This window comes from Cygnus atratus, chromosome 8 (genome assembly GCF_013377495.2).
Source record: "Cygnus atratus isolate AKBS03 ecotype Queensland, Australia chromosome 8, CAtr_DNAZoo_HiC_assembly, whole genome shotgun sequence".
In the NCBI taxonomy this organism is placed as follows: domain Eukaryota; kingdom Metazoa; phylum Chordata; class Aves; order Anseriformes; family Anatidae; genus Cygnus; species Cygnus atratus.
In genome coordinates this window covers 26,142,524-26,170,292 of record NC_066369.1, presented here as the reverse complement: position 1 = coordinate 26,170,292, position 27,769 = coordinate 26,142,524, and the positions used below count along the sequence as shown (strand labels likewise).

Here is a 27,769-nt window from a genome sequence, read left to right as displayed (position 1 = left end):
GAGAAGCTAGTTCAGAGGAGAGAATGTGAAATGTGGAGGGGAAAGACAAATGTTCATTATTTTCATAGAGGAAAAAGCATTCTTTTCCATCTGCAGTTACCGAAAACACTAAGTGAACTATGGAGAAAACTCGAGCTTTTCTATGTTTATTCCTTAAAGAAGCAGTGCAAAAGCAGAACCTAACTGTAGTATATAGTGATAACCTTTTAGGACTTAACACTGGGTCATTCATGAAGATGCGGGCTTCACCTACCTCTTAGCTTTCCTGCATGCTGAATAGAAACAAACTTTAGCATAATCTTTTGTGTTTTATGATAATACCCTAACTGTTTCTGACTTACAATCATTGTACCACAGCGATTCAATTCACGTACTGTTCTCGTCTAAGTATGTAGAATGAATCTGGTTTTTCTTTTCCTTGTGTCACCCTCACCTTTCTCTGTATTATTGCTAGGCTTCTAACTGTACAGTTACCTTAATATTCTGCTGCTTCTTGGCAGAAGTGTTTTTCAGCTGCACAAATAAAGAGTCATTCTACAGCTAACTTTTACAGTCACTGTCATCTGGAATAATCATCCCTAATGAAAGTAGGATTAATCAGGATGTTCCATAGTGCTGGGATATGGGTTTATTTTGCAATATGTTCTCCTATTTTATTCAAATTTTTTCTTGCGTAGGCTGGCTTTTATCCAAATCGGTTTGCATTTAAATTATAGCACTTGTTTCTCCAGTAACTGTTTAGAAACTTAATACTGAATTTTGAAACACAGTGTATTTCGTTAAAAAGAAATAATAATAATACAGCAATAGGATATCTTCAGTGCATTTCTTGATGGTTAAACCTTGAGCTAAGCTAATAGTAATAGCATGCTGAGAATAGAACACAAATAATTTGAAGACTAGAGTGTGTCCAGTATTTTGAAAAACTGTAACTGTCACTTAAACCAAGAACAGGATTTGTTATTGTATTATTAATCTGGTTATTTTGTCTTTTAAAATGCAGTATTCTACTGAGGAAGACATGATTGAATGGGCTAAGAGGGAAAGTGAGAGAGAAGAGAAAGAAAGATTGGCAAGACTAAAACAGCAAGAGCAAGAAGACTTGGAACTGGCTATTGCACTCAGTAAATCTGAAATATCAGAAGCATGAAGCTTAGAATAAGATTTGTCTTATGTCAACTGTTTTTGTCCCTTTTCCTGAATACCTAACCTATTTAAATGTTAATCAGAAGATACGTATATACAGGAAAATGAGGAAGGTTTTAAACTTCTGAAAGTGGTGCAAACGTTTCTGCTAAATTCAATCCTTTTGTTTGTTTGTTTTTGTTTGAATTACTTAATTTTAGCATTCAATTCCTCTCAAGTTTTCAGGAGAACAAGGAACTTTTCCCAGTTGTAAGCAAATCAGTTTTAAATGCAGCAAATGAGATTGTAGTTTGACTGTAATCTGTCAGCAGTTGGTAATTGAGCATAAAGTGAACATAGCAATTATTTTGCCATGGCTGGCTGTCTCCCGTCAAGCAGTTAGCCATTTGAAACCTTTTATCCTTCTTCTAAAGATATTAGTGATGCCAGAGTTGTGGAGTGCTTCATTTTATATGTATGCATATAGATTTTTCTCTTCATTGAAGATTCTATGTTTGGACTTGCAATAACAATCTTCATAGAGTCTAAGTTAAAAAAAAAAAAAAAAAAAAAGTGTGTGTCTTACTGAAACCTTTAATGCTTTTCTTGCATGGCCATAGGTTTTAAGACCAGCTATTTTGTTTTATAAAGAAATTAACGGAAGATTCATGTGCATTTGCTGTTGGCCAAGATGACTGTCAAATTACAAGAACCCACAGCTATTTGAGCCAGTTTTGCCTGTGAAATATGCAGCTGAACTGGCAAGGTGTGATAAATCGAAATTGAAATGGGATTGAGAATAGAAAGAAAACATGTAGTCTGATTTTTTTTTTTTTTAAACCACATTTTTTTTCCTGTATGTATAATTTATTGAATGCCAACTGATAGTTGCACCTTAAACTGAATTTCTTTGTGGTCACTGAGTAGGATTGATAGAATGTTAATGAAAATAACTTAATGAAAATAACTTATTGTTCACTTTGGAAAGAACTCCATTCTGGAGAATCAATTTCATTAAAATTCCAAAAAGAATAATCTTTTGCCCTATCTTAGACAAATGAATGACAACAGCATAAGCATCAAGAGATTTTTTTTCTTGCACTTTTAACTTGTGGTATTTCTGTTGAGAAAATGGAGAAGTTTCAACGCGCAGCACTGAGTAGGGGGGAGAACTCAGCCATGCTTCAGTATATTTAAGCTCTTCCTATTACCTATCAATGCTGCTGTTGAAAGAGTTTGGTAGTTTTCAATTTTTCAGGAAAATGAGTAATCAGACTGAGATGTTTTTTCTTTTGCACTGGGAAATGAGCATTTAACCACCTGCTCAAAAAGGTAACTTAAAATTTTGCAAGGATTAAATCGTTATAACTTATCTATACATCTTTGTAATGAGTGTACACTAATCTTGCAAATCATATGCTTAACTGGATTACATAGTTTCTTATCTTTTGTTAAAAATGTATACTCAGTGGACCAACACAATATTATTATGTATATATTATATATATATATTCCTGCTTTCCTTTATGGAATTTAAAGTTTTGAGTCATTTGATGTTACATTTCATGTTACTGACTCTGACTATAGTACTTTTACTCAGACTACCAACAAACCACTGCTGTGAGCTAAATGGCATTACTTATGTTTTATCTGTTTGTTTTTTTTTTTAAAGAAACTTGTTCAGGTGGGATTAGCCTCTATTTATAGACTTTTGTTTAAAAATTCTAACAATAGCCTGTAATTATGAAGAAATAAAATTTAAGTACATAAGTGTGAAAGGTTGGCCCATTTTTTCAAAAGGGTGCTGTGAGCTGTAAAATAAAATGTAAATGTAATGTGAACGATACAAGGTGTTCTGTTTGTAGTCTGATGGGAGGTGGTTAATTTTCAGAGAAACAAATTGCTTGAATCTGGTTGTTAGCTGAAGTGCACATTAATCCCATCTGTCACTTGCTTCGTTAGGAGTTGTGGCAGCTTCAAAGAAAAATTCAGGCTACTTTTGCCCAAGGATTTTTGCCTGCACAAAGCTTGCAGCGCCCAAATATTTATGCGTCTAGGATTCATTTGTGATGATATGTATGCATCTCCTACTGGCTGCTGGCAACATAAAGCAGATTCGTATGGTTTGGCAGATCTTTAGTTTGACCCACCCAGAGTGTATCCTTTTCAATATGTCTGTCAGCATAATGCCTCCTTCATGTCAAGGTCTGGACATAGACTGCTTGGTCAGAGGTTCTGGAGTTCCAGCAACTGTTTTACATCCGTCTTTGATTCTTTGATTTATTTTTTTTGCTACAGCAATGATTTAAATATTACTCATCTAAGTGGACCCAAATCTTTTTTTGTTGTCTTTTAATGGTGTATCAGTTGGATTAGGTAATATAATACCTTCATTAATTTAATCAGGTTAATACATGTTCTTGAGGCCATTTGACACCCTCTGTAGAATGTCCTTTTTTTCAAGTCCCTGTCCATTTGATTCTATCGTGAAACTGAAAACAATTGCTATTCATCTTGAATAACTTGATATCCTCGCCATCTTTGTCTAATTTACTGTATTATGAGGTTATGTCATGTCAAAGTTCATTGAATTCACAGCAGACTGTTGCACTCTTTATGTAAGAAATTATCTAACGTCTAGCAGACAAATTGGCCATTTCCAATGCAAGGTAACTTTTAATTAGAAATTGTATCAGTGGCATGTGCTGGCGATTAATGTTAAAGATCTGTTACATCACTGCCAAGTATTGACATGGAATAAAGTGATGATAAAGGTGCTTAATAAAGGACCTGACATATTGAGTTGACTTGAGTTGTCTAGAAAGCTGTATGCTTCAGCACCGAGGACTTTAAGCCAGGAGACCTATGTGACAAAGAATGCTAACCCTTCTGCTTAATACTTAAAATCTGTTGTTAGATCTCACTATTGGGCATAAAGTTTTTTTTTGGTTTGTAGACTTCCATGCCATCCTTTGCCACCTGACACTCCAGCTGTATGTCACTTCTTTGCATAAATAACATCAGCTTGCAGAACGATGTTGCCTACTGTTGTTTCCCCACTAGATTCTCAACAGTTTCATTTAGCTATTGAAATTTAAAATTCATTGTTTCAGAATTTGAATTTTTAGCAAAACTACAACTTCAGTATTGGAATGCTTTAGTCAAGCTTTAGCCTGAATCTTCAAATGCATGGCATGTGCTACCTCATGTTTTACAATACCGATAGAGTGGTATTTTTAGATGATTAGATGATGATATAGAGGGAACAGGGCTACCATATAAAAGGATAAAATGAGAAAAGTAACTTACTTGTTCAAAACATTGGCAATTCAAGACATGTCTTTTTGGAATTCCATAACATGTCAGTGAATACTCTTGAATTCCATTGTTAGGGTAATGGCTGGCATTCCAACGTATCCATTCATTACTGTAAAATGGGAGAGGATTTACCTTGTGCAATTTTAAAAACACAGGAAAAAGTCAAAGCAAATTGTCAACAGTTAGTACAGAGAAGGTAGACAGTACTCTTCCGCAAGTCTGAAATACACTTCTTTGGTAAGTAGAGTGGAACTTTACCTATATGGGTGTTACTGACCTGTTGAACTCTGTGCTGGATAACTTGCATGTTATCTTCCTTGTTGGCAGCATGATGTAAGTGTTAAAATTAAAAGGGCAGCGAGGGGAGGGCAAAACAAATCTTTTGAAGCAGAGGCTAAGGGCGCAATTTCCAGCTGAGCAGATACAGGTTTTCCAAGCTGTAACACCTAATGTTTGTGCAAACAAAGTCTTCACATCTTTCTGCCCTAGGGATATGTCTGGCATTTGATCTAGTCTAACTCTTAAGCTATCAAGAGAGGTAGAGAGCTCCTGTTTCCAGGGAGCTTTGCGGTTAGAAAGAGGAAAGCCGCTGTCTGCATTCACTGCCCTGTACAAATGGTAACTCGGTACCCATGCAGGGAGAGAGGACAGCACAATGTAAAGAATTCTATGTGCAGAAAAATCAGGGAGACAAAGAGAAAAAAAAAACACACTACTTTTGTGTTTATATATTAATAGTTAAGCATGAGAATTGCTAATTCTGAATTTTTGTGAGAAGCCTCACAAAGAATTTTGGCTTATATCTGTTATATCTCAGAAAGATGGGAACTTCCCATCTTCCCTGTTACTCATTCCCATCAGGAATTTGTCAAGCGATGGGCCATCAATAACAACTGCATTTCTTGCTCAGAATACAATTCCTCTTGTGCAAAAATGAGACATATTGAACTGGCAGGACCTGACATGGAAAATGAAAAGCATTAGTTTTTAAAGAAGGTGATCAAGGAGCTGATAGGGAAAATGCTGCATTGTTTGGATGTGTATTTAAGAGGTCAGGATGTTGTTTCTACTTATCTCACTGAATTATTGAATGATTTTGGACAAACCACTTTTTAATTTTAATCTCCTTCCTGTTTTCTAATTGACAAAGGGTCTGATAGTGTATTATGTAACTGCTGGAATTAAGAAAGACATTCTTGTGCAGAGTAGAAACAATATAAACCTATTTTATTTCTGCGTATTCTGCAGTTAAGAGAGATGGCATTTATTTTCTCTGTTAGTATATCAGCCCGTTGCACTCCAGGACTATACAAACAAGTGGAATTAGATTAAGAATTTGGCAGAAATGCTTCTTTGAGCAAGATATTCTTGCTTGAGGATTTAGTTCGCTGATAATTCACGTTGAAATTCTTACCTTCACTTCAGAGGTCTGTCCCAGCTGCCATTGGCCAGCAAGAGATCCTTGTAAGGCCATTTACATACTGTCAGCTTTCTCACTTTTGTATCTGACAGTGCCCAAGTCAATAAAAGAATTAATTCTGATCCACTTATTCAGACTGATTTTCCTATGTGGACAGAGTCAGTATTTATTCCTTTGAGACTGTAGTGTAAAACTTCTCATATGCAACTTTGTCATTAAAAATGTACTACTCAAAGCCAAGAGGTCTTTAGGATCACTTTCCACAGACTGCAGTCACACTTGAGATGTGACCACACCTGGTTTACATAACTCATAAACTAATTTTGAAAAGTTCAAAGGATCTTTAGGTAAAATCCATCTTGTGTTAAGAAAAACTACCCAAAGCTCTGTCAACACCTCCTTGTTCTTAAATGCTCTTCTGAATGATATTCACGTCTCTGAGTTCTAAACTGTTCTGAGAAATTTGCAGTACGAAATCCCATTTTTAAGCCCGCATTTAGTATTTATTTACTGAAAAAATAACTTGTTAGAGGCCTGAAAATTGTATGTAAAATATGTGCTGAATATTAGAGTTGGAGATTAAAAATCTCTATTTTTCTTTAATATGCTCTTCATTTTTGTGAAAATATTTTCGTGTCAGATAATAAAAGCATAACTGGTCTGTTCGTGAACATACAACAATACACTCAGGAAAATAACTCATTTGAACTGCAGTTAATTTATTGATGCAACCTTGTTCGCTTTTTTAACTTTGTCCCTACAACAATGAATTCCTAAAAGTTGGGGGAAAAATGTAATTATATGCTGGGGTGACTATTGATTAAAAAAAAAAAAGAAGTTTTTAGTTAAATGCAACTAGCTATTGAAAATGGGCTGTATCTACACAGTGCAGAACTGCTAGGGAATTGTCATCTATAGGAAAGCTGTGAGCTGCAATGTACTATTTTCACAATTCCAAAAACTTTATGTATGTTACAAGTACCCTATGCTGAAAAATGTGTTTTGTGCGTCTGTGCCAAATAGCTGTGAAGGTGTTTACCACCACTCCTTATAACATCCCTCATTTGTTTAAAGTGATTTAGCTATTTTTTTCCTTCCTGTCTTCAGACTAAAGAATCATGTTCAAATTGATCAAATGTATTCTCTTCAATTTTCTTCTCCCAAAAATCTGTACCCTGTGCAATGGAGCTTGAGGCAGGGGTGCCACCTACCTCGTATTTCACACATCATGAACCACATTGTCAGTGTTCAGCTAACAAATTCTTTTTCCTTTTAACCTTATACACCCCCTGTTCTTATTAATGTGCCCATTGTTTCATTATGTCAACCACGTCCTTTGTGTTTGTCCTGCCACTCCCTCTTCTGCGTGCACCTTTCCCTTCTTTCCCCTGTTCATTTCCTTCCACAGACTGTTACCCCTGTGATTGCTGATTATAATATATGCAATTAATGGTAACAGTTGTGTCAGTATTCCATACTGGGCTGTAGTTTGTTGCCTTTTTTTTTTCACTTTGTTCTTGAAATTACTCTTAACTTGTTCATTAACTGATAAATTTGAGCTGTACGCACTGTTGGCTGTTACTCGTTTTGTACAACCTGCTCACCTTGTGTTGGGGACTGGAGGGCTACACCTTTACGAGAGCTCCCAGGGGTGCACGCTAACACAGTGTCGGTTGATTCAAAACTCTGGGAAATATGGATTATATTTTGCTCCCGGTTCTTCACAACAGGAACTAATGACTCCAGTGCTAACACCATGGAATCAATAATGCAAGAACAAACTTAAAACCAATCTTTTAATTAGCCAAGAGTGTATTAAGTAATAGTGCATGATTTCTTAGCAGTTTGTGCTTGGAAATGCTTCATAGCTTAGAGCTGAATTGAAAAGCTGGTAACGTGCCCTTGGGGTGAAGGGGCTGGTGCCACGTTCGCTCACCTGCCCACCTCCCCCTTCCCAGCACTCAGAGCTCCCCCTGCCCCACATTCACCCCTGCACCCTCCCGAAACCTCCCCCAGCCCCTCAGCGGGAGGACGGCGCCTCCCCGGGGCGGGCGCTGCCTCAGCCGCTCACCTGCGGGGGCGGCCCCGCGGCGGGGCCCGGCCCGGCCCTGCCCTGCCCGAACATGCGCCGAGTCTCCCGCGCGCCGCCGCTCCACACCATGCCAGCTGCCTGCGGCGGCCGCCCGCGCCGGGGAGCAGCAGTACCAGCAGGAGCAGCAGCACCGGCAGCGGCCGCCTTCGGCTCCGGCCTCCCTCTCTTACCATAGCGGCTGCAGCCGGGGCCGCCGCCTCCATGGAGCCCCGCGCGGCGGGCGGCAGGTGCGGGGCTGAGGCGGGACGCGGGAGCCGCCTTCACCGCGGCGCTGAGGGGGCCGGGGGGCGGCCGGGGGCGGCGCTGCGGGCTCGGGACGGCCCCGTCCCGGCTTGGGGGGGGGGGACAGGGGGTGGCCGGGCCCGGCTGTGGCATGGTTGGGGATGAAGTTCCCCCTGCTGCTGCCCCCCTTCGAACGGGACCACCGAAGGGGCAGAAGGCGGCTTGCTCTTGTAGGTACTTTTTTCTTTTTTTTTTTTTTTCTGCGTAGGAGGTCTAAGCAAATTACATACCTGCGCTTGCAGTCCTGCGGTAGCTGCATGCAAATTTAACTTTGTCTTCGCCGTCTTACTCAAGAGCGGGGCGATTTCAGCCTCTGAAGTCTGTGGGAGAGCCCGGAGGACCGAGTCCTCCCCGCCGAGCTGCTCGCCCAGCTCCCAGCACCCCGAGCCACCACAGAGCCCCCTGCCACCAACCTGCAGGAGCCAGCCGCAGGTGGATCCCTTCCCTCGGCCCTTCCACGTGTGCACTCCCACTGCCCCTAAAACACATAAACTTCCATTGTGTGCCTTTGAGGGAGTTGTTTCTACAGGGGCTGAATCAGTGTGCAAATAACATTCTTCCTTGATGGTGACGACACGTTGAATTTTACAGGCAGGTGCATTAAGGCCTGTTTATGGCTTCCCTGTTTGACATGACTTCTGAAACGATCTGCTTTATGGTCTGCATGGGGTAAAACCTGAAGGGCTGCGGTTCTTGGAGAGCCTTTCTCTGCTCAGAAGGGCAGTACAGGGTCCATTTGTGGCTCTTGGAGAAGTGTCGAAGAGGTCTTGTGCTCTGTCTCTTCCTGGGTGCTTTCCTCGTGTTTTAATGTTGCAGACAGCATCAGTCTGAGACTTTAATTGGTCTGCAGAAACTGTGGCAGAAAACATTTCCTGCATTTTAGATTATATAAGCTATACAGTTGCGCTCGTTTTTTGTTGGCATCCGTATTAACGTTAGTTGGAATTTCTGCTGAGAGTGGCGGTAGGTGGTCTGCTGGCCCTTAGAGCAGCAAACTCCTGTAGGATTAAAAGCCACAGGCTGTCTTGGACCTGCTGTTGACCCAAAATTGTACGTGTATGTATAAAAGCTTTCTACAGCATTGGTGTCACGTTCTATCTCAACAACTCTTTAAAGGACCAATATTTGTTTTTATGTTTATTTTTTTTTATCCTCTATGAGGAAAGCTAGGTCATACATATGGTTGCAGCGATGATTTTAAATGACGTTGTTGAAAGACTGCTGTGCTTCCAGGTCTTGTGCTTGTACTGACAATAGCAGGAGCAAAGACTGAGAGATTGCGACCCTGTCTTCATGGCACTTCAAGATGTTTTGAACGTGCAGAAGGATGTTTGCAAAAGTGCTCAGAAGCAGCAGCAGCGTGTTGAGTGGTGTTGGTTTGGGCAGGTTGTCCCAAAAGTCAGTCTGTGCTGGTGAAGCTGTGGAGAAGCTTGGTGCTGGGTCCTCATCTCCTTTCTGTAGCTCCATCTACTGGAATCAGCTGTCATGTTCCAGCGTGGAATTGCACTGGGATGTCGAGTACTTCAGATGTTTCAGTTACTGTACTACAAAGTGCTGAAAACAAGTTGTATTATGTTTCAGGCATTTGCTAATTATTGGAAAAACATATTGCTATTTTCATATTATACTTCCCATTTTACTCAAAACTACTCCTTTAAAACCACACTGAAGATCCTAGAAATACTTTTGTAGGGCTGAGCTTGTGGTTTCTTAGGTTTTGGACATGTTTTGGGAACAGAGTGAAATTATTAGGTCATGTTTGGAGGACATGATGGTCTAGTGGACTGCTTGGAACTTAAAACAGAAAGCCTTTTTTTTTTATAGAGGTGATGGAAAATGTCCTCCCATTTTGCAAATTTTCAGCTTTTGTCTTCACTTTGATAATAAGCAAAATTTCAGTTGTCTTTTGTGGACAAGCAATAGTGAAAAGATAGTCTGAATATCAGGGTGGTCATTCAGATATACCTGGCTTAATGGCTTAAATCTTGAATTTAAATCAGAACACGCTACAGACCTTGCACATGCTTTTTACTTTCTTTCTCTTTGGCTCTGAATAAAAATGTTTTCCTGAATTGGTGAAATCTTCTCACTACATCTGCATCAATTTTTTTTATTTTGACCAGTGTCTGTTTCCTGTCAGAAATGGAAAAAATGCCAGAAAGTTCCCAGACTGCTCTGATTCCGAGTCCCAAATCATCCCTGCTTTTTATTTTTTCAATCCTCGTGTAACTTTTTCAGTTGTTTCTGCACTCTGTGAAATGGGGAGAATAATAACTGTCTGCCTCTTGAGGCGGTTGTGCCTAAGAATAATGTTCAAAATGGCTTTAGAAGCACTGAGTGCCAAGAAAACTTGCTACTAGTGCTTTTTTTTTCTGTTCTTGGGTATTGATTCAATTCTCAGGTTCAAGAGAATTATAAAAGGGTTGTATTGAAGTACTGTGCTTGAATTTTTATTTAATTGGAGAGAATGTGGCATTGTTATTGGCCAAGGTACCATGAAGTATGCTTTGCAGATAACTTCTCAAACACAAAGTCAGTTTATTGGAAGCTTTCAGGGAAATATGCTCTGAAATTTCATGTAAAGCAATGATGAAAGGCTAAGCAAAAATCCCCTATTTGTCCAAATTTTTTTTTGTGTCATTCCTATACATAATTTTGATGAGAGCATAAAGCAGTTCAGCAATGGATTTGGAACAAAAGCATGGTTTCTTTTTTTAAGTTGCAATAAAACATGACTGGGTAGTTCATTTTGAGAAAGATTTGCATATTTTTAACACAAAACATACAAAACATTGCAGCTCAGAATAAATACTGCCGGAAGAATGCGTTTTGGGCCAAAATGTGTATTTCATCCCTTCCATATATTTCATCTCATTGAAGCCTGAAAGAGCTGGAGCGTAAGCCAACATGAAAAAGTACAAACCAGACTTTGCAAAATGCTAAAATAGGATGTATGGGTAACTATTTTGGGACCCACCAATCACTCTTTATTCAGTTGGTTATTGTTAGGCAGTGGAGAATTCAACCAAAAGTGAATATTCTCCAATATCGCTCCCTCACTTCCTGCTGGATCTTATGTCAGTAACATCACAGACCTCTAGCCTGATCTTGCACTACAAAAACCGAAATTAATGGATATTTCCTGGGTTCTTATGATGAACATGGCAGATGTGAACTTGCATTTTACAAAAGCTTTTTTGTGTGTGTGTGTGTGTGGTGTGTACCTAGATGTGCTCAACACTATTGCAAGACAGTGGTCTAGTGCAGCTCTTGTTGAATTCTCATCAGTTTTGATATGAACAGGATTGGGCCTTTAAAAATTCAGAATAAGTACATCAGAGGTGTAGGGTGACCACAGCCAGTAAAACTGAGACATTAGAGGATTTGGGGAAATAAGCAAATGGGTATTATAAGGTTGTCGAAATACCTTAAAACACTTGGAAAAAAAAAAAAAGCCATAATGTGAATTGCATTTTTGTTTCAAAGTGTCAACAATTGTAGAGTATTTGAATTGATAAAAAGGAGCTGGTAAAAGTTGTTAAGCATTAACACAGACTGATTTACAGGTGAAAATTTACTCTTAGTTGCAGTGTTCCTGTAATGCTGCATGTGTTTGTTTTCTTTTAATGTTGACCCTGTGTGAGCTGATTTTTCTTTGTGCATTCCAACCGGTTAGTGCAGCTTTAGGAGGTTGGGTTGATAATCTTAATTTTTTCTCGTTGTGTTTGGTGCAGGCAGTTCGACTAACTGGGACTCATCTCCCACAGTGCTGCATTTAGCCCTCCATAAGCAGCTGTGGCAGTAAAACACTCCTGCTCACGGAAGGGGAGCCGCAAAAGTGACACAAATACTTTTCATTTGTCTGAACGAATCTATCTAAATGAATTTACTGCATTGTTTGCCTGTTCAAATACAGGATGAGAACTGTCAACGTAATGCAACCTAGATCCTGCTCGGCGCAAGTTAAACAGTGGTGGGACCGAGGGCACAACAGAAGTCTGCCGATTTGCTGGACTTTGTTCCTCTCCCGTGACTGCTTTGCCACATCCCATTGTTCCGTGAGCTTTTTCTGAAACGTGAGAGCCAAACGCACGACTGTATTTTTAACAGAAGGCTTCCAATGTTGCTGAGGCACCAGCAGCTTGGCGCTTTCAGAGCTGAGTTAGCCTCGGAAAAGAATTGTGTCATGGTCCGTGTGCAACTTGGAGTACTGACTAAGGTCTCTCGAATTGCAGAATTGCATTGTGTTTGTGTTTCCATACAAAATATTTGGAGAACGTGAATATTCAAACCTTTCCAATCGCTGTGCTGTTGGTAGAAGCAGTGACATTTCTGCAGCACCCAGGAGTGTTAGTCACAGGCCAGAAATGTGTTCAGGAGCACAAAGATGAACGCTGAGGTATTTCTCGCTTGGCACACAGATTAGGAAGGGATATGGTAGAATTAATTTTCTTGCATAAACTTATTTGCTTTCAAATTATGAAAAAGTTTGTGCATTGTCTGAAAACTGAATGCTAACAAATTATTAACCAGACCTGCATACTGGTTCTTCTTTTCATGGTAATGGAGCAGATTGTTTCTGATCTCGTGTGGTTTTGGAGCTGTTTGCAAAACAGAAAAAGGATTCTTCCCGAGTGATGTGCTTTTTGTTTTCTTTGCACGGAGAGGTTTTTTCAGTCTTGGGATCAAAACATTTGTCATATTGTGTTGCTCGAAGAAGTCATCCATTTAGAAAAGACCAGGCAAACGTGGACAGACAAGAGAAAGCGACCCCAAGTGTCCTCTGTTATCTCTTAACTTCTTTATGGTTATCCAGCATGCCAGCAATGGGAAGTGGTGTCGTGGCAGTAATCCTGTGGTCAGTGGTGGTGTTTCTGAAGACGTGCAGTGGAAGGGTACCCGGTGTGTCAGTAAGCCAAGCTGTGTTCTTGTGTTGGAGGTGTCTTAAATCAGATCCGAGCACATACATCACAGTTGCTTGAACAAACTTGTGAGCTGAATCTGTAGCCCTTCAGATGAACGGCGACGTGCTCCTTGCCTTCGGCGCGGCAAGGCCGTGTGCCGAGCAGTCCCTGCAGGCTGCAGAAATACTTTGGTGGAAGAGCAGCAGCGGAAGGCAGCTGTGCTGCACAGGCAGAGTTACCGCAGCAGTCAAGGCAGAACCCAGGCTGGTGTTTGCTGGAGTAGCTCTGCTGATGTTTCCGACTGAGATTAAGGCGGTGCTCAGTTACTGAGCACAATTGTGCTAATGCTGTGCAAGCCCTGTGACAGAAGGTCCCCAGTATGATTACAGAGGTTTTGCTCTGAAGTTCCTTTGGAACTGGAAGATAATCTTTCCCTCGTATGCTTTTGTCTGATCTTGCCTCTCACTTGTTTTTTGTGTTAGTGACTTCATTTGTTTGTGAAAAGAGGGGGTGTTTCCACTGCTCCCTGGGTCAGAGTCTCCTGGTCGTGGGGAGAAGAGGTGGCTACCGAGTCGCCAGCACTTGGTCCTCTCTGGGGTGGTTTCCATCAAGGACCGGGCAGTTCAGTTGTGCTCAACTCTATTTCTTATTCTCCTCCTCCAAATTAAGGCATCCATGCACATAACCTAAACTGATGTGCACAGATAATGTAGATTTGGCAGAGAAATGTGCCCGTGTTTTTGGGTATGATTGATTTAACTTGCTTTCGGCGTTTCACAATATTGAAGGAGCTCTTGAATTATTATCAAAAGCATTATTATAAAGGTTTGTAGGCACAAACCTCAGACTTAGCTTTTTTTTTTGAATTCCAAAGGTCAGATAAATACTGAGTTCAGATGGGTCAGTAGTTCAGCGTTTTGTAGAACATGAGTTTCAAGATCCTTTTTATTAAAGAAATCCGTAAAGCCAACGACAAGTCATATCAGCATATGTGCTGAAAACCTACAGTAAGAAATGAGTGAACATCACACACCCGGTAAAATAAGACCTGTGCAGAAACACCGTAACCCCCATCCTCCAAAAATCTCCCCCTCTCTTTTTTTGACCATGGTTCTTGTACTTTGGAGAATGCTTTACTTTTTTCCTTAAGATTCGGGAATTTAATTTTGCTTAGTTTGCTTATCTATTTCATTCAGTGTTGCTGTTTGTATAAGAAGCATTTGATGTTTAAGCAAAAAGAGCGTTGCCTAAGATGTCCTGAGTAATTGTGCTTCTGAGTAGAGGCGGTGGGGATGCAGTGCAGTGGGACCAGGTCTTATATTAAGCCACGGGATATACTGGAATTGTGATTCGTGAAGCACCCCAGCTGTGGTCCCTAGGGCAGAGAACGATGATTTCACAAATAATCAGGCCACAATGAGAACCATATGATTGTCCTTACAAGACCTGCAGCCAAAAAATCAGGAAACGGAAAGAAGCTTTTAAAACCGAGGAGAAAAGAGCCTAAACGTGGAGATGTTCCTGATCTTAATTTCTTCGGTTTGTTTCCTTTAGTTTAAAGAAAACATGGATATGTGTGGCGGAAGAGTTGCACGCTGAAGGTCTGAGAGTGTAATTGTTACCAGCCAAGTGATGCTCAAAGGAAAACCAGCCAGCTCAAGTCCTGAAGACCTTGTCAGGGACAGGCAGAGCCCTCACCATACAAAGCTCTAAAGGACAATTTTGGCCATACAATATCAGCTAGATTGTGGATCAACAGCTCGTGCAAATGATGAACAGTCCTCCTAGAGTAGCTCAGGATCATGATGTAGAAGCACCTTGGTTAATTGTAAGTGGTAATTAGTAGTTATTCCCAAGTGGGGAAAAAAGCAGCGATGTCTTTTATCTCCGCCTGTAGCCCAGGTATGTGCTGCTGTCACAGACTTGTAAGGAGCCATTAAAGGGGCAGCCTGTGGCTCTATTAGGATAATTTTTATACCAAATGCAGCACAGGCTTTTCCTGTACAGGATGTCATAAAACAGCAAGAGTTTTAATCAGGTGTGTTAATGTCTCAGAGTATCTTCCTGAAACTATCATCTGCTTGTTTATCGTTTTTTGGGTCTTCCTTCAGCAGCTGACATCTTCAGTATTGCTGCGTGTAATCTAACAAATAGGACCGTGTACAGGACGGAGGACATATAATTTTTAACATTAGATTATATGCTTTTGGAGAAACTAACTTAGATAAATTAGATCATAACTGAACAACTTGTCCAGTCCAGCTGTCTTGGTGAGCGAGCTCAGTGCTGCTGCCGATCGCAGCTGCTGCCCTTGGGTCCAGGACCAGCGCTGCCGATGTGCCAGCAAAGCAGTTGGGGAGCATACACTGCTTTATTTTGGACAAAATCAGCCAGATGAGCTCACTCCACCGATTCAATTGTTTATGCCAACCCATTTTGCATGACTCTAAAGAGAGAATTTTACAAAGACTGTGTAAAAAAATGTATTGCATTAAAAACAGCGTGGCCAGCAGGGTGACGGAGGGGATTGTGCCCCTCTGCTCTGCTCTCGTGAGACCCCACCTGAAGCCTGCGTTCAGCTCTGGGCCCCCAGCACAAGAAGGACATGGACATATTAGAGCAAGTCCAGAGGAGGCCATAAGGATGATCAAGGGGCTGGAGCACCTCTGCTATGAAGACAGGCTGAGGGAGCAGGCTCTGGGGAGACATCACAGCGGCCTGCCAGTACCTAAAGGGGGCTGCAGGAAAGCTGGGGAGGGACTCTGTCAGGGGGTGTAGTGTTAGGACAAGGAGGAATGGCTTTAAACTAAAAAAGGGTAGATTTAGATTAGATATAAGGAGGAAATTCTTTACTCAGAGGGTGGTGAGGCCCTGGCACAGGCTGCCCAGAGAAGCTGTGGATGCCCCATCCCTGGAGGTGTTCAAGGCCAGGCTGGATGGGGCTTTGGGCAACCTGGGCTGCTGGGAGGTGTCCCTGCCCATGGCAGGGGGGTGGAACTAGGTGATCTTTAAGGTCCCTTCCAACCCAAACCACTCTGTGATTCCATGAAAACCTCCGTGCCTCCCAAAGCTCTGGGATCCCCCAGCAGCCCGCAGTTTGGCTGTGGACTCAAGCCCGTTTTGCGGAGACTCCTTGCTGGGAAGAAGCACTTTCTTGTCTCTCTCACCTGTCTGCTCCTTGCGTTCGCAGCAATTCATGCCTCAGTTCTGCGTTTTGCCCGGCCTCATTTGACTCTCCCTCCTGGCTCACAGGCTTCCGACGTGGTCCTCTGCTGCGTGCAGTAATTTTCATTGATTTGGATCCCTGATTACAGGGATGCTTGACTTCTGCCTTGCTCGCGTTGAATGACAGACAGCCGCTGCAGCCGCTCATTTCAGACAGCTCTGCAGACCACAGCTAAGGCTGGCAGCTACCAGCACCTTCCAGATCAGCGGTGCCCGGCGGTACCTGCTCCTCGCGTGGGGCAGGGTGGCTTCCGCGCGGGGAGCAGCGAGATGCTCGGCGCCCTGCCCTGCCCTGCGCGCGCGGAGCAGCGCCCGGTGCCTGCTGCTGCCGCTGCTGGGTGCTGCTGCCCGGCCGCCCCGCGGGCGCAGTGCGGGTGAGGATGTCAGAGCACACCGGAGGGCTGATGGAAAGGTAGGTGGCCGGGCTCCCGGCTTCCCCTCTGGGGTAGGGGTGGTTCTGGTCTTACAGTGGAAAGCAGGAGAGGATCCGCAGCCTGCTCGCTGAAGCATGACTAATCACTTTGCTAAAAGGCTCGGCGTTTTCGAGTTGGAAGTCTGTCTTTTTTTCCCTCTTTACAGCTATAAGCGATCAGTTGTAGCACTGATGGGAGGTGTGTGCCCTAGTCCAGGTCGGGAGCCCTTTACCTGGGAGCTACATCAAATGTCTGCTTTCCCTGGAGCACCGGGGAGGTGCACAACTTGGGTTTTGATGCTGCTGGGGGTGGCACTGTGCTAATAATTCTTATACTGCAAAGATGCCAAGTAATTGTTGCATCTTGTTTGTGCTTTGAGCTTCAACAGTGTGTTGTGGTTTTTTTTTTTTTTTTTAATCATCTTTCTGTTTTAAAAGGAGTACTGTGAAAAGGTTTGTATTGAATGGGGTTTGTTTTGTAATTCCCTGCTGGAGGGAAACACATCAAAACAAAAACAGATAAAAATGTTGCTAGTCTAAATATTTTAAAGCAGAAGAAATTACATTTTATGCACTTCTAAATACACTGTTTGTTTCAGGGCCACAGGTTTAAAAAGGCATGTAAAAACTGCAATACACGCAAGCAATAATTGGCAAAGTTTTAGTTATTACGGTAAGCGAGGCTCAGAATAGCTTCCAGAAGATGGGCAGACGTGATATTGCATTTTGCGCGAGGCGGATGCCAAGACTTGGTTAATCAATGTTTGCAAAGCACTTGGGGAGTCTCCTGGGTGCAGGACGATTTGCAGCATATCTCAAGCGTGAAGACAGCAGCCACTGTGAACGGCGTCGTGTGATGTTTCGCTCAAATTTATAATCTTGATTTTCCTGTGTATAATTTTGCCCTTTCTTCTTTGCAGTCGTTATTCATAAGGTCAAAACTGAAACGCAGCTGAAGCGGTTATTACTGATGCTATCTGTTTGTTCTGTGCTCCCCTATCTTTTTTTCCTTAAGAGGATACCAGGATTTTGCTTTCTGGTGTTCCTTTCAGCAGGCTGTCTGCCATTTTTCAAGAAAGTAACGTAGTTTTCAGGTCACAAGACAGTTCCAAATCAGAGCTGGTGGAGTCAGAAACCCAATGAGGATTTTTTTTTTTTAATTTTGTTGGGGTAATTTTGTGTACAGACTTGGATATGACATATTAATGCAATGTAGCTCTTTGATCATTAGATGCAGATGTTTCAGCTGTCCTGACACTGACCAGGTTACTTTAACTTTGTTAGTGCAAGGTCTAATTTGTTTTTTTCTGTGGTTTTTTGTGCAGCAGTTCTGATGGTGAGGAAGTTGTGCCAATTTTTTTCAGCTGGCCTGTCTTATCCCATTGCCACTAACCCAAAGATCAGCTGAGAACCCCCGTGAAAGGTCAGGCTGACATCTGAATGCTGTGAAGGAGAAAAGTACGGTCAGACTAAGCCACAAAGATAATCTTCTGACTTCTTAGATGCAGCAGCAGTTTTTTGTTTGAGTGCAGCATCACTTCTTAAGGACAGTGACGTTCCCGGGAGCATGCACAATGTGGAATTTTAGCCAACCTGTGAGTCTGTAGTAGTCTACGGGGCAGGAACCAAGCTGAACGTGAGCTGAACTAAAGCAGGTGTTCCAGCAGCAGGCAATATAATAATTTGATGCAGTTTGGAAACATCTCATCCTTAAGAAAGCGGCAGTCAAAGTAACTAAGCTCTCGTCTCTGTGAGCCTTACACCCAGTCAAAGCGTGTGTTGTCACCCAATGCTTCTGTGTTCATGCGAAATGAGCTCATAAAATTGCAAGAATTAGGAAGGCAATGGGAAGGCTAGCACTGAGGATGGGAAGTTGAGATGTAGAAGTAATGCGCTGGTAGAAGGAGAACAGATGTGCTGAGTTTATTCTCTCTTCTTCTGGCAGGTCACCAACATCAGACCTCAACACGGCATTGCATGAGTGCATGGCAGCTCTGGATTTATTTCTTAGCAACAAGTTCTCAGATGCTTTGGCTTCTTTACAAGCAAAGTAAGTTGGTTACTTATACCAGTTTTCCTTTGTTTATTTTTCTTTGCTTCACCATCTCACGAGAATTGCCTAGACGGCTAGTTCTCTATCAATAATTGCTAAGGCTGTATGGTTTCTGTTCAGAAGGGGATGGTAAATAATATATTAAGTTTTTGGCAAGACAGAATAAGTGCTTTACACGTGGTTGAGTAAGTAACGTGATTGATCAAAGGTAACTACAAAAAGTACTGAATTGCTGTGCAGAGAAGTAACCATTTAGCTGTAGCACAGTATGTGAGATTCTGAACTCCGGAAAGAATTAAGTCTGACTTCTGTCAACCCCCCCCCTTCCCATATTTTCTCACATACAGCCAGAGTTTGTAGTTTTGTGCCTAAATCAGCATCTGACAGTGTGTCAACAGGCTTGGGATGTGTTACTGTAGGTCTGAATTTAAATTTATAAGTTTACTTTGTGACCGGATTATTTATTTATTTTCAAGTACCTAACTGCTTGCAGGAACTTTCTCACAGCTTATTTTACAGTTCAGTGTTGTGGTCGTGCATTCTGCTTCCTTATTACATGTTGCCCAGCTGCAAGCAGTGAGGTCAAAAAATAACTTCTAAAAATTGTCTCATCAGTTTCTGTGATTTTTTTTTCATACCCTGGCCTGAAGTTACCTGTGCTTTTGGATTCTTGAAGTCTGTGGTTAATTTGCATTTTTTTCCCTCAGTTTGCACCATGTATTTTTGAGCTAGCAGGACATTGTGTGTTCTTCCAGGTCACTGGATTATCAAACAAGTAAAATTCACAGGTGATGCAGGTCCTCTCTTTTGCCAGTTCGGTTTGTCTTTTCCTTTATCCTTGACTGCATGACTTCGGAAGTGTTTGGGGTTACCAGTGATCTAATGGGTCATGTAATAGAGCTCTGGGTGCTCACATGCAGAAGTTCAGAGAAAGCACATGCAAACGCTTTTCAATAAACATTATGATCCTTTACGTTTGCTACAGACCAGGACGGGGCCTCAGATGTCCTCAGCAGGAGCAGCAGGTCGATCAGGTTGCATCAGCTTCCTTTCCACCCAGTTACCTTTTACTCGCCTCACTCGTGTTATACACGAGTCAGTACTCTGCATCTCCTTTTCTTCCCAAGTCCTCCCCAAGTTGTGACTGCTCTGGCAGGAGCGTGTGTTGGAAATGCATCAGGGATAAATCTGCTTTGCTTTGTTGGGCTGTCGGCCTCAGTGTTTGGTACTGGAATCTGTAGCTTACCCATTTCGGTACACAGTGTGAAAGACATTCATAATAAATGGTAGGCTCAGGCATATTACTAACACTGGTTTTATTCACAGCAGTGTTGTTTTGTGTTTATGTATCATCAGAAGATATCATTGAAATGGCAAGAATAATTGTTGTCGTTCTGATGGTAAAGCCCCTGTGCCCATCTGGAAATGCTTACTCAGTGCTTAGCACAGAATAGAGAGATACTCTTGGAGATCCCAAAACACTGCAAAAGCTAGTGTGGCTGTGGTGTTTTTTTACCCCATAAATCCATTTTTCTTGTATTGCATATGGTTTCCATTCAGCTTTTGTCAGGCCCTGCAGAATACATTTCATGAGCTGCCATTCTGTTTTTGTACCTGAGCATGTTGCATATTGCAAAACCATTTTGAAACAGGTTTTTCATGTTAGCCTGTTACGAGGAGGCCTTATTCCTGTTGTCCTTTGGCAGCCGGGAAATACAGGCTTATGATCTTTGCAAGCGTAACGCAGAAACAGGATGCTAAATTTCCCCACAGATGATATCCATTATGAACACACTCCATCTCTTCAGGGAATGACAAGAGCTGTGGAGTGGGCACATGTGGTAATACTGAGTATTTTCTTTGGGAGTCATCAATTCCTCACTGCTGCCTTTTAGCATGCTGAGATTTGAAATTGGTTTTCACAGTCCATAAACATACTATCTTTGTTTAAAGAAATACTTTTCAGTTTTTACACGCTTGTAAAGAACATCTTATCCTAAATTTTGCAGCTTTGCCACTTATGTTGTAGGACATACTCTGCTCTGTATTACATTACTGCAGATTCACTAAATTACTCACATTTGGCTTCCACAATAAATGTATTTCCAACTGATTTGTACCATGTGTAGCTGAGAACAGATTTTGGCAATGGATGAGAATTAAAATCGGAAGATCTCTCTTAGCAGCTTAAAAAGAAATATCTAAGGATATTGTCTAGACTTGTGTTGAGATAAAGCTCTTTTTTCCTGTTTAAAAAAAACATGTGGTCCATAAAGATGAGGACTTGTTTCATAAAAATTTTAATCTGGTGTTTTTGCTTCATGTTACATAACATTTTGTTTCCTCAGCTACCTTTTAAGTTTTAGGGTTAGTTTTCTTTCTTATCATTAAAACTCTCGTTGCTCGACAGTGGGCTCCAGTTCTCTTGTGGTTCGTGCAGTAGGTTTAATTAGTTTAATCTCTTATATGGAATATTCATATTCAGACTAAGAACACCAAGAAATTCCTTAAATTTAGTTCCCAAACAAAATGTTTATTTTTAATATACACCCTGGTAACTGTGACAGTGAGTAACACTAAAACTGACTTGTCACTGGGGTGGGGACAAATCTCATGTTCCTCCTCAACCCCAAGATACAGCAAATCAATTAAAAGCTGACTAGGTTTTCATTCTCTTGTAATTGCAAACAGATAATTAGCACTGAAAGAGTTGATTACAGTGAGATTTCCCCTTTCCTTCTGTGAAACAAATGTTTAATATTTTAACAATCATCCTGAAGGAAAGCATGACATAATCACCTGATGGTTCGCTGATGTCAGATCACTTGGGAGAATAGTAAATAATAAAGATAACTTCATGACGCAGAGCAATCTGGATCATTGGGTAAGCTGCAACACATCTGTCTTGCTGCCTGCAATATTATAAATACGAGAATGATTCATTCTGGGCAGTTGACTTTATCCTGGAAATAGTCTCCCCAAAGCCCCTGGAGATGCCGGTAGAAAGTTAATTCCAGAGTGACTGCGTCTGAAAGGTAAGTTCAATCCTTTGATGTATGAATATGTCAGGTGGGTACGAAGACATTCTGGTACTGCTTTGCTGGCTACTTGTACAACTGCTCTTGGCATAGCGGAGTTCTGTAATACTTACTTACCATCATTGGATTTTTTTTAATCCAAATTACAATATTCAATGTTATTTTTTGTATTCTGAGTTTTTAAAAGTTTTTAAAGGTTATTAAGGTTTGAATGGGGACCTTTTAATGTCTGCCTTCATTGTGTGGTGAAATGTTCTTGTTCTGTCGAGCAAAAGCAAATATGATGCTGTTCAGTGAGGTGTTGGAGAGTTCCTTGAGAACTAGCTAAGAAGGTGTGTGACTGTTGTACTGAGCAGTAGAAGAGTAAGGGGGAAGCACATGGAGGTAGCTTGAAGCTCTAGAAAGTGTTTGGATAAAGATGATGTCCTCCAACAACGTCTTGAGGAAAAAAAAAGGCTGTTATATTTCATTCTGAATCCATCCATATAAAATGCAGGTCTTAAAACGAAACATAACTGGCAGTTTCAGTTAATCATTTAGTATAAATAGCATAGATAACTGCTACATTTGTTTACAAATGGTTGCATTGCTGTCTATCTCCCAGCTGCAGAAAAAAATACTAAGTTTTGATGCTGATAAATACCAGTTGCCTAATGAGAAGCATTAACCTACTTTAATCTCCTGTAAAATACTATAAGCAAGATAGATGAAACCATTGAGTAGGGAAGGAGTGATTTTGCATCAGAAGCAAATTGTTGGAGAGAAAAATCCCTCTTCACCATTGTCTATTTGAAAGTATAAATTTTCCTTTCAGTACAGTGGATTTAATGTTTATCTGCTTTGATTTTGAAAGCGAATTTCTGAAGTTTTGGAAGAGGTCTATTTTAGTGCCTTTGCTGTGCTTTGAACGTGAAACTTGGAAAGGGTTTTATTTTAATAAAGGTGAGATGAATTGTGTTTCTTTGTGCCCACTGAGGCTGATGACTAATCAAGTGAACAGGAACACTTCATCAGGTTGGTATATTATAATGTTTTTTTTTCTGCTTTGCATTGTCAGTCTACTGAAAGAATCTTGATCCAGGAGGCCAAGACAGAGCTGTCATGACTCGGCTGGATTTTAAGCTAATTTCTCCATTATTAGTTTGTTCTTTTTTTCACATTGGAAACTTGTTGGCTGTCAGTATAGTCCAGGGGCTCACAGTACTTACAGCAGTAGGTGATTTCCGCACACGGCTTTTCTGCTAGATTGGTTTAGAGGTTGGTTAGAGCAGCTTGTTACCTGTGGACATGGTGCAGGCAACGAGGAATTAAGGACAGTCACAAAACACTGACTGCTCTGTGGCTTAAAGATGTGCACTGCACATTTCTTCAGTACAGCCCACTTGCTCTGTGCCATGTGTGTTGGAAAAAATACCCTTCGGCATCGTTATGGAGGGTGGCGAGGGAAGCACCAGGTGTCTGTGTAATGCTGTCTGTGCCGGTACCAGGTATTATTTTAATCCCTAGATCTCAAAACGTACATATAACGAGGCAAGTCAGGATCATATAATCACTGGGATTTCTCTTTGGTGATTTTATTGCATAATGTCATTGAGTGGGGGTTACTTTAGATATAGAAAAGGTTGTTTTTTTTTGTCTCTGGAAAATATTAACCAAACATCAGGGACTCCTGAGGACACTTTAGGGTGTTTCACTCCACCCAGCAAAAGAATCAGTGCATGGATTCAGACCAGCACCGTGAGTTACCAGATCACTGTTGGGGTCACTGTCCAGATCAATGCAGGGTTGTCTAAGGCTACCATAACATTATCTTTCAGTACAATCCAGGTATCAAAACCTGGGGAGGCAAATGTCTTCCTGGGAGAGGAAGTGGGTGAGCTGAGGTGTCTTCAGAGTTTAGCGTTTCTCCTTAAAATAAGATCACACAATCACAGAGTGGCCAAGGTGGGAAGGGACCTCTGGAGGTCTTCTTGTCCATCTGCCTGCTCAAGCAGGGTCGCAGCCCAGATTGCTGTTAGCTCTCGTGGCCTCAAGGGCACGTTGCTGGCACATCACTTTCTGCTTGGAAAAAAAAAGACAACGAAGTCACTCATTTTGAAAAACAAACACCTGAAGTGCATGTATGGAGAACAGGCGTACTGTTCGATTGCAGGTATTTGTGTATATTCCCTGCAATAGGGAACTATCTGATCCATTCTAAAAGTGTAAACAATGGAAATAACAAATGTAGCTCTTTAGCAGTGTTTGCCTAAGTCATGGAGTTTGTCATGGGTGAATTAGCAAGGCCCACAGAGAGTTCCTGTGGCAGGAATTCATCTGAGCTTTCTCTTCAGCCTGTTTCCCAAGTCTTCTTTATTGGACCTCTAGGCCTGAAGATATTTTGATTCATTTGCAGGTGGTTATAACATATGTGGCTCCTGCATAAATGCTGTAAATGCATGCAATATGTAAACCCTTCCCACCAGAGAAAAGGTGCTGGCAATGGCTGCAGTTGGAATTTACTTGTCTTCCTTGCATTCTTGTAGAAGTTTTTAAGCTTTCTGTAAAAGAAGCATCATCTGACGTCCCGCAGGAACGCATGGGGCGGAAGGTTAGCAGAAGAGGAGAGGAGGAAAAAGCTATAATGTTTGGTTTAGACTGGAATGCTTCTGGTAGGAAGATCTGTTTGAAAAAAGATGCTATTTTGGCCAGGGTTATAGTATTGTGTTACATATCTCCTTGAGTCTGTCCTGAGTAACTGTCCTAAAATAGAAGAACGATGTCTGGATTTGTGTCACGTGCTGTAGAGTTCATTTAGGTAATCTATTAAAAAAAAAAAAAAAAAAAGTGATTTGATTTCCCTGAATGGTTAGCCATGCAGATAATTCCTGTACTTCAGGTATGTTAAATACCTATCTTTAGCTCAGAACTGGAACATTTTAGCACAGTTTTTGAAACTGGAGATGCAGTCATGTTTTCCTACACGAATCTGAATCTGTTAGCATTTCTTGATTATAGTAACTGTTTGTGTGTCCTTTGTGTTTGATTTCTAGTTCACTTGGACCTAGTTTTCCCATCAGACTGATTTGTTTCTGGAGTTGGATTTTTTTAAAAGTAATTATAAAATCAAAACAGCTGTTCTTTGAATCTTGTGTTTTCTTGCAGAACTAAAGACAGTATGTATCATGCACTGACTTATGCCACCATACTGGAAATGCAAGCTATGATGACATTTGATCCTCAGGACATAATGAATGCAGGAAACACAATGAAAGAAGCTCAAGCCACCTGTCAAAAGTAAGTGTGGGGCAATTCAGTCAATAAATAGTCCCTTCATGGAAAAGTCTTGAAAGACATGCAGTTAGAAAAAGAGATGTAATTTCATAGGAATTATAGGAAAACAGAGGTTGGCAGGGACATCAAGAGGTCATCTAGTCCAGCCTCCTGCTCAAAGGAGGGTCAGTAATGAGGTTAGACCACATCACTTCAGGTTTTCAGCGTTCTCGTCCTGAAAACTTTTGTTTACTGCAGTATCTGATTTTTCTTGTCAATTAGTTTTTTCGTCCTATCTGTTGCCCTGGTTCTGCAGTGTCTGGAGGCTATTTACCATTTACAGATGCAGCACAGTTCTTCCCTTTGGTGATGGTTGTGCTGTAGCCATCTGTCTTTTAGCCAGCAGTGCTCCCACTGCTGTACACACATGCACACACACAGTGAATCAAAAAAGCCTCCTTATCCCCTTCCACCATCAAAATGGATTTCTGTGCACAAAGGATAAAAGACAGATCTCAGGAGGATCATGTTGACAAAGTTCTACATGGAATATGCTCAGGTTTGCATAGGTAGTGAGATGACAGAGGGTTGGCGAATACTAGAGGTATGTTGGTGACTATATGGATGGCTAGCTGAAAGACAGGGTTCTCATCTTGCTTCATGTTCAGAATGACCAAACTGACTTTTCTGCAGATTTAGGAAGAAATCTACAGTAGCTGATTCCATCAACAACCTTGTGCATAGACAAAGCCTTGAACACTTCACTGAAGGTAACATTATCTCTAATTTTCGTCTTTCTTGCTGGAAGTGGAATTGTATATAATTGTTCACACAACATGTTCTTACAGTTTGCCGACTCATTGACAAAATTTCTGATTTGTCCTTTACAACATCACTAGATCAGTGTTTTAGTAATTGATGTGTCACCATGTCCAAAATCTCTGACTGTTTTATATTGGTTGCTGACTCAGTATTTCCAAAAATTGCTGTGTAAGGAAATACCTAGAAAGAAGTGGGGAAATGCCTAGAAAGTTTTTAGATCCGAGAATTCCTGGAAGTCGTCATTCCTGCAAAATTTCTCTAACCGTGTATCATTATTGTTTGGAGTTCCTTTGATAGTCTAGAACTGAAACACTGCAGCCAATTTGGAAAAAGTTTTTCTCAATTTGAGATTTGTGAGTTTATTCCTTTATTCATGGTCTAAGTATTTTTAAATTATTTTTCATCTGATTTTTGTTTTCTCCTGCTCCATGTGACACTAGAGGAAATCCATGCAGAAATTTGCTATGCTGAATGTTTACTTCAGAGAGCAGCACTCACATTCCTCCAGGTATGTTTTTTTTTTGTATGGCTCATTACAAAATAATACACACTGTACAGATTTCCTTTGTTAAAATTAATAGAAGTCTGTGGTTTCACCTAATGGTCTACGACTCCTTCATCTGGATTAAATCTGGATTTTATCTGGATTATTTGCTGGTGAGATAGTGACATGTTTGGTTATGCCCAATGATTATCTGAAAAGGCTTATCTCATTACAAATTGGACTGAGTCCCCTCTGATGCCCTTCTCCATTCCCCTTTGGATGTGTGAAATGTTGCTGCACTAAACACTGATTTTCAAATACTGTGTGTTGGGATATCAGATCTTAAAAAAAAAAAAAAAAAAAAAAAAAAAAAGAGAGAGAGAGAGTAGTCACTGAAGCTAGGCTAGGCTGGAATGCAAGGGAGATTTTGTTTCAGTCAGACTGGTGTTTGCTTTCCCAAGACTTCTTTCTCACTTGTTTGTTTTTGAACGCTATTATGGTCTGCACAGCTATTAAGCTCCATGCATGCTTTTTGCTGAATAGTGCTGCCTGTCTTTAAAAGAATGGGAACTCTCCCTCTGCTTCGAATTTTATCTGTCTAGACTAATGAAGCTTGATTTGTTTGAGAAATCAGCATTAGTAACACTTTTTCCAGCTATCATTAACAATGTAAGCTGCAAGCTGGAGCCTGGATAACTGATTTTTCTTTTTGATCTGCCTCAACTTGCTCGGTAACATCAGGCCTCTTCATCTGTGCGGAGGGGATAATAGAAGTCAATCACATTTACAAAGAGCTTCTGCTTCTTAGGTCAGAGATGCTGATAGAGAATGAAATGCAGGCGGTGGTTTTATAATGACTGGGAGTTGCCAGATGGGCTCTGATTTGTGTTGCTTGTGGTTTAGTTTATGAAACATGTCACCTTTTTCAGCTATCTGCCTTGCCCCTCTGCTAGAAACTGTTGCTTCATGGCAAAGCCAGTAATCAAAATAGCTTCTTCTGAAGGTTTTCAGGGTGCTGATAACGGTGTCTTTATGGTAAGATGCTTGAATTTGAAATGGCTGAGGTGTATCTACCTATTTTCATATCCCTACTTTTTGGGGTGAGTGGCCGGTAGCACTGGGGACAGTCCAGGTGATATCTGAAGCTATGGCAGCAACGTTTTCCAGAACTTCTGCATTATGCCTGTAAGAAAAATGTGTTTAATACAGTGCCTCTTGGTTTTAAGCACTGTTTTCACAGTTTTCTATTTTAAAAAATGTTTATAAATACATAAGAAATTTAAGAATAAGAAAATAATTTATTGTCTTCTTCTGCATGAAAAATAACTGGTTTTTGCTTCCT

General features: G+C 41.0%; 2 protein-coding genes across 22 annotated transcripts in view; both read left to right on the top strand.

Annotated features, from left to right (window-relative positions):
- Window positions 1-2,790, top strand: part of EPS15 (epidermal growth factor receptor pathway substrate 15) — a 68,199-nt gene extending 65,409 nt beyond the window's left edge. For all 20 annotated transcript variants that reach the window (XM_050712307.1, XM_050712299.1, XM_050712303.1 and 17 more), the window contains one exon: window positions 1,004-2,790. In XM_050712307.1, coding sequence (XP_050568264.1) covers window positions 1,004-1,014 — 11 coding nt within the window. In that variant the 3' untranslated portion in view covers window positions 1,015-2,790. The remainder of the gene's footprint in view (window positions 1-1,003) is intronic.
- Window positions 2,791-8,088: 5,298 nt separating this feature from the next.
- Window positions 8,089-27,769, top strand: part of TTC39A (tetratricopeptide repeat domain 39A) — a 44,670-nt gene continuing 24,989 nt past the window's right edge. Inside the window, exons 1-5 of one of the 2 annotated variants that reach the window (XM_035537725.1) lie at window positions 8,089-8,182; window positions 18,724-18,828; window positions 25,014-25,145; window positions 25,815-25,891; window positions 26,384-26,451. In XM_035537725.1, the coding sequence (XP_035393618.1) occupies window positions 8,157-8,182; window positions 18,724-18,828; window positions 25,014-25,145; window positions 25,815-25,891; window positions 26,384-26,451 (408 nt within the window). In that variant the 5' untranslated portion in view covers window positions 8,089-8,156. Of the gene's footprint in view, window positions 8,183-16,668; window positions 16,779-18,723; window positions 18,829-25,013; window positions 25,146-25,814; window positions 25,892-26,383; window positions 26,452-27,769 lie in introns of those variants that run through there. The other variant, XM_035537724.2, reaches the window with a different exon arrangement.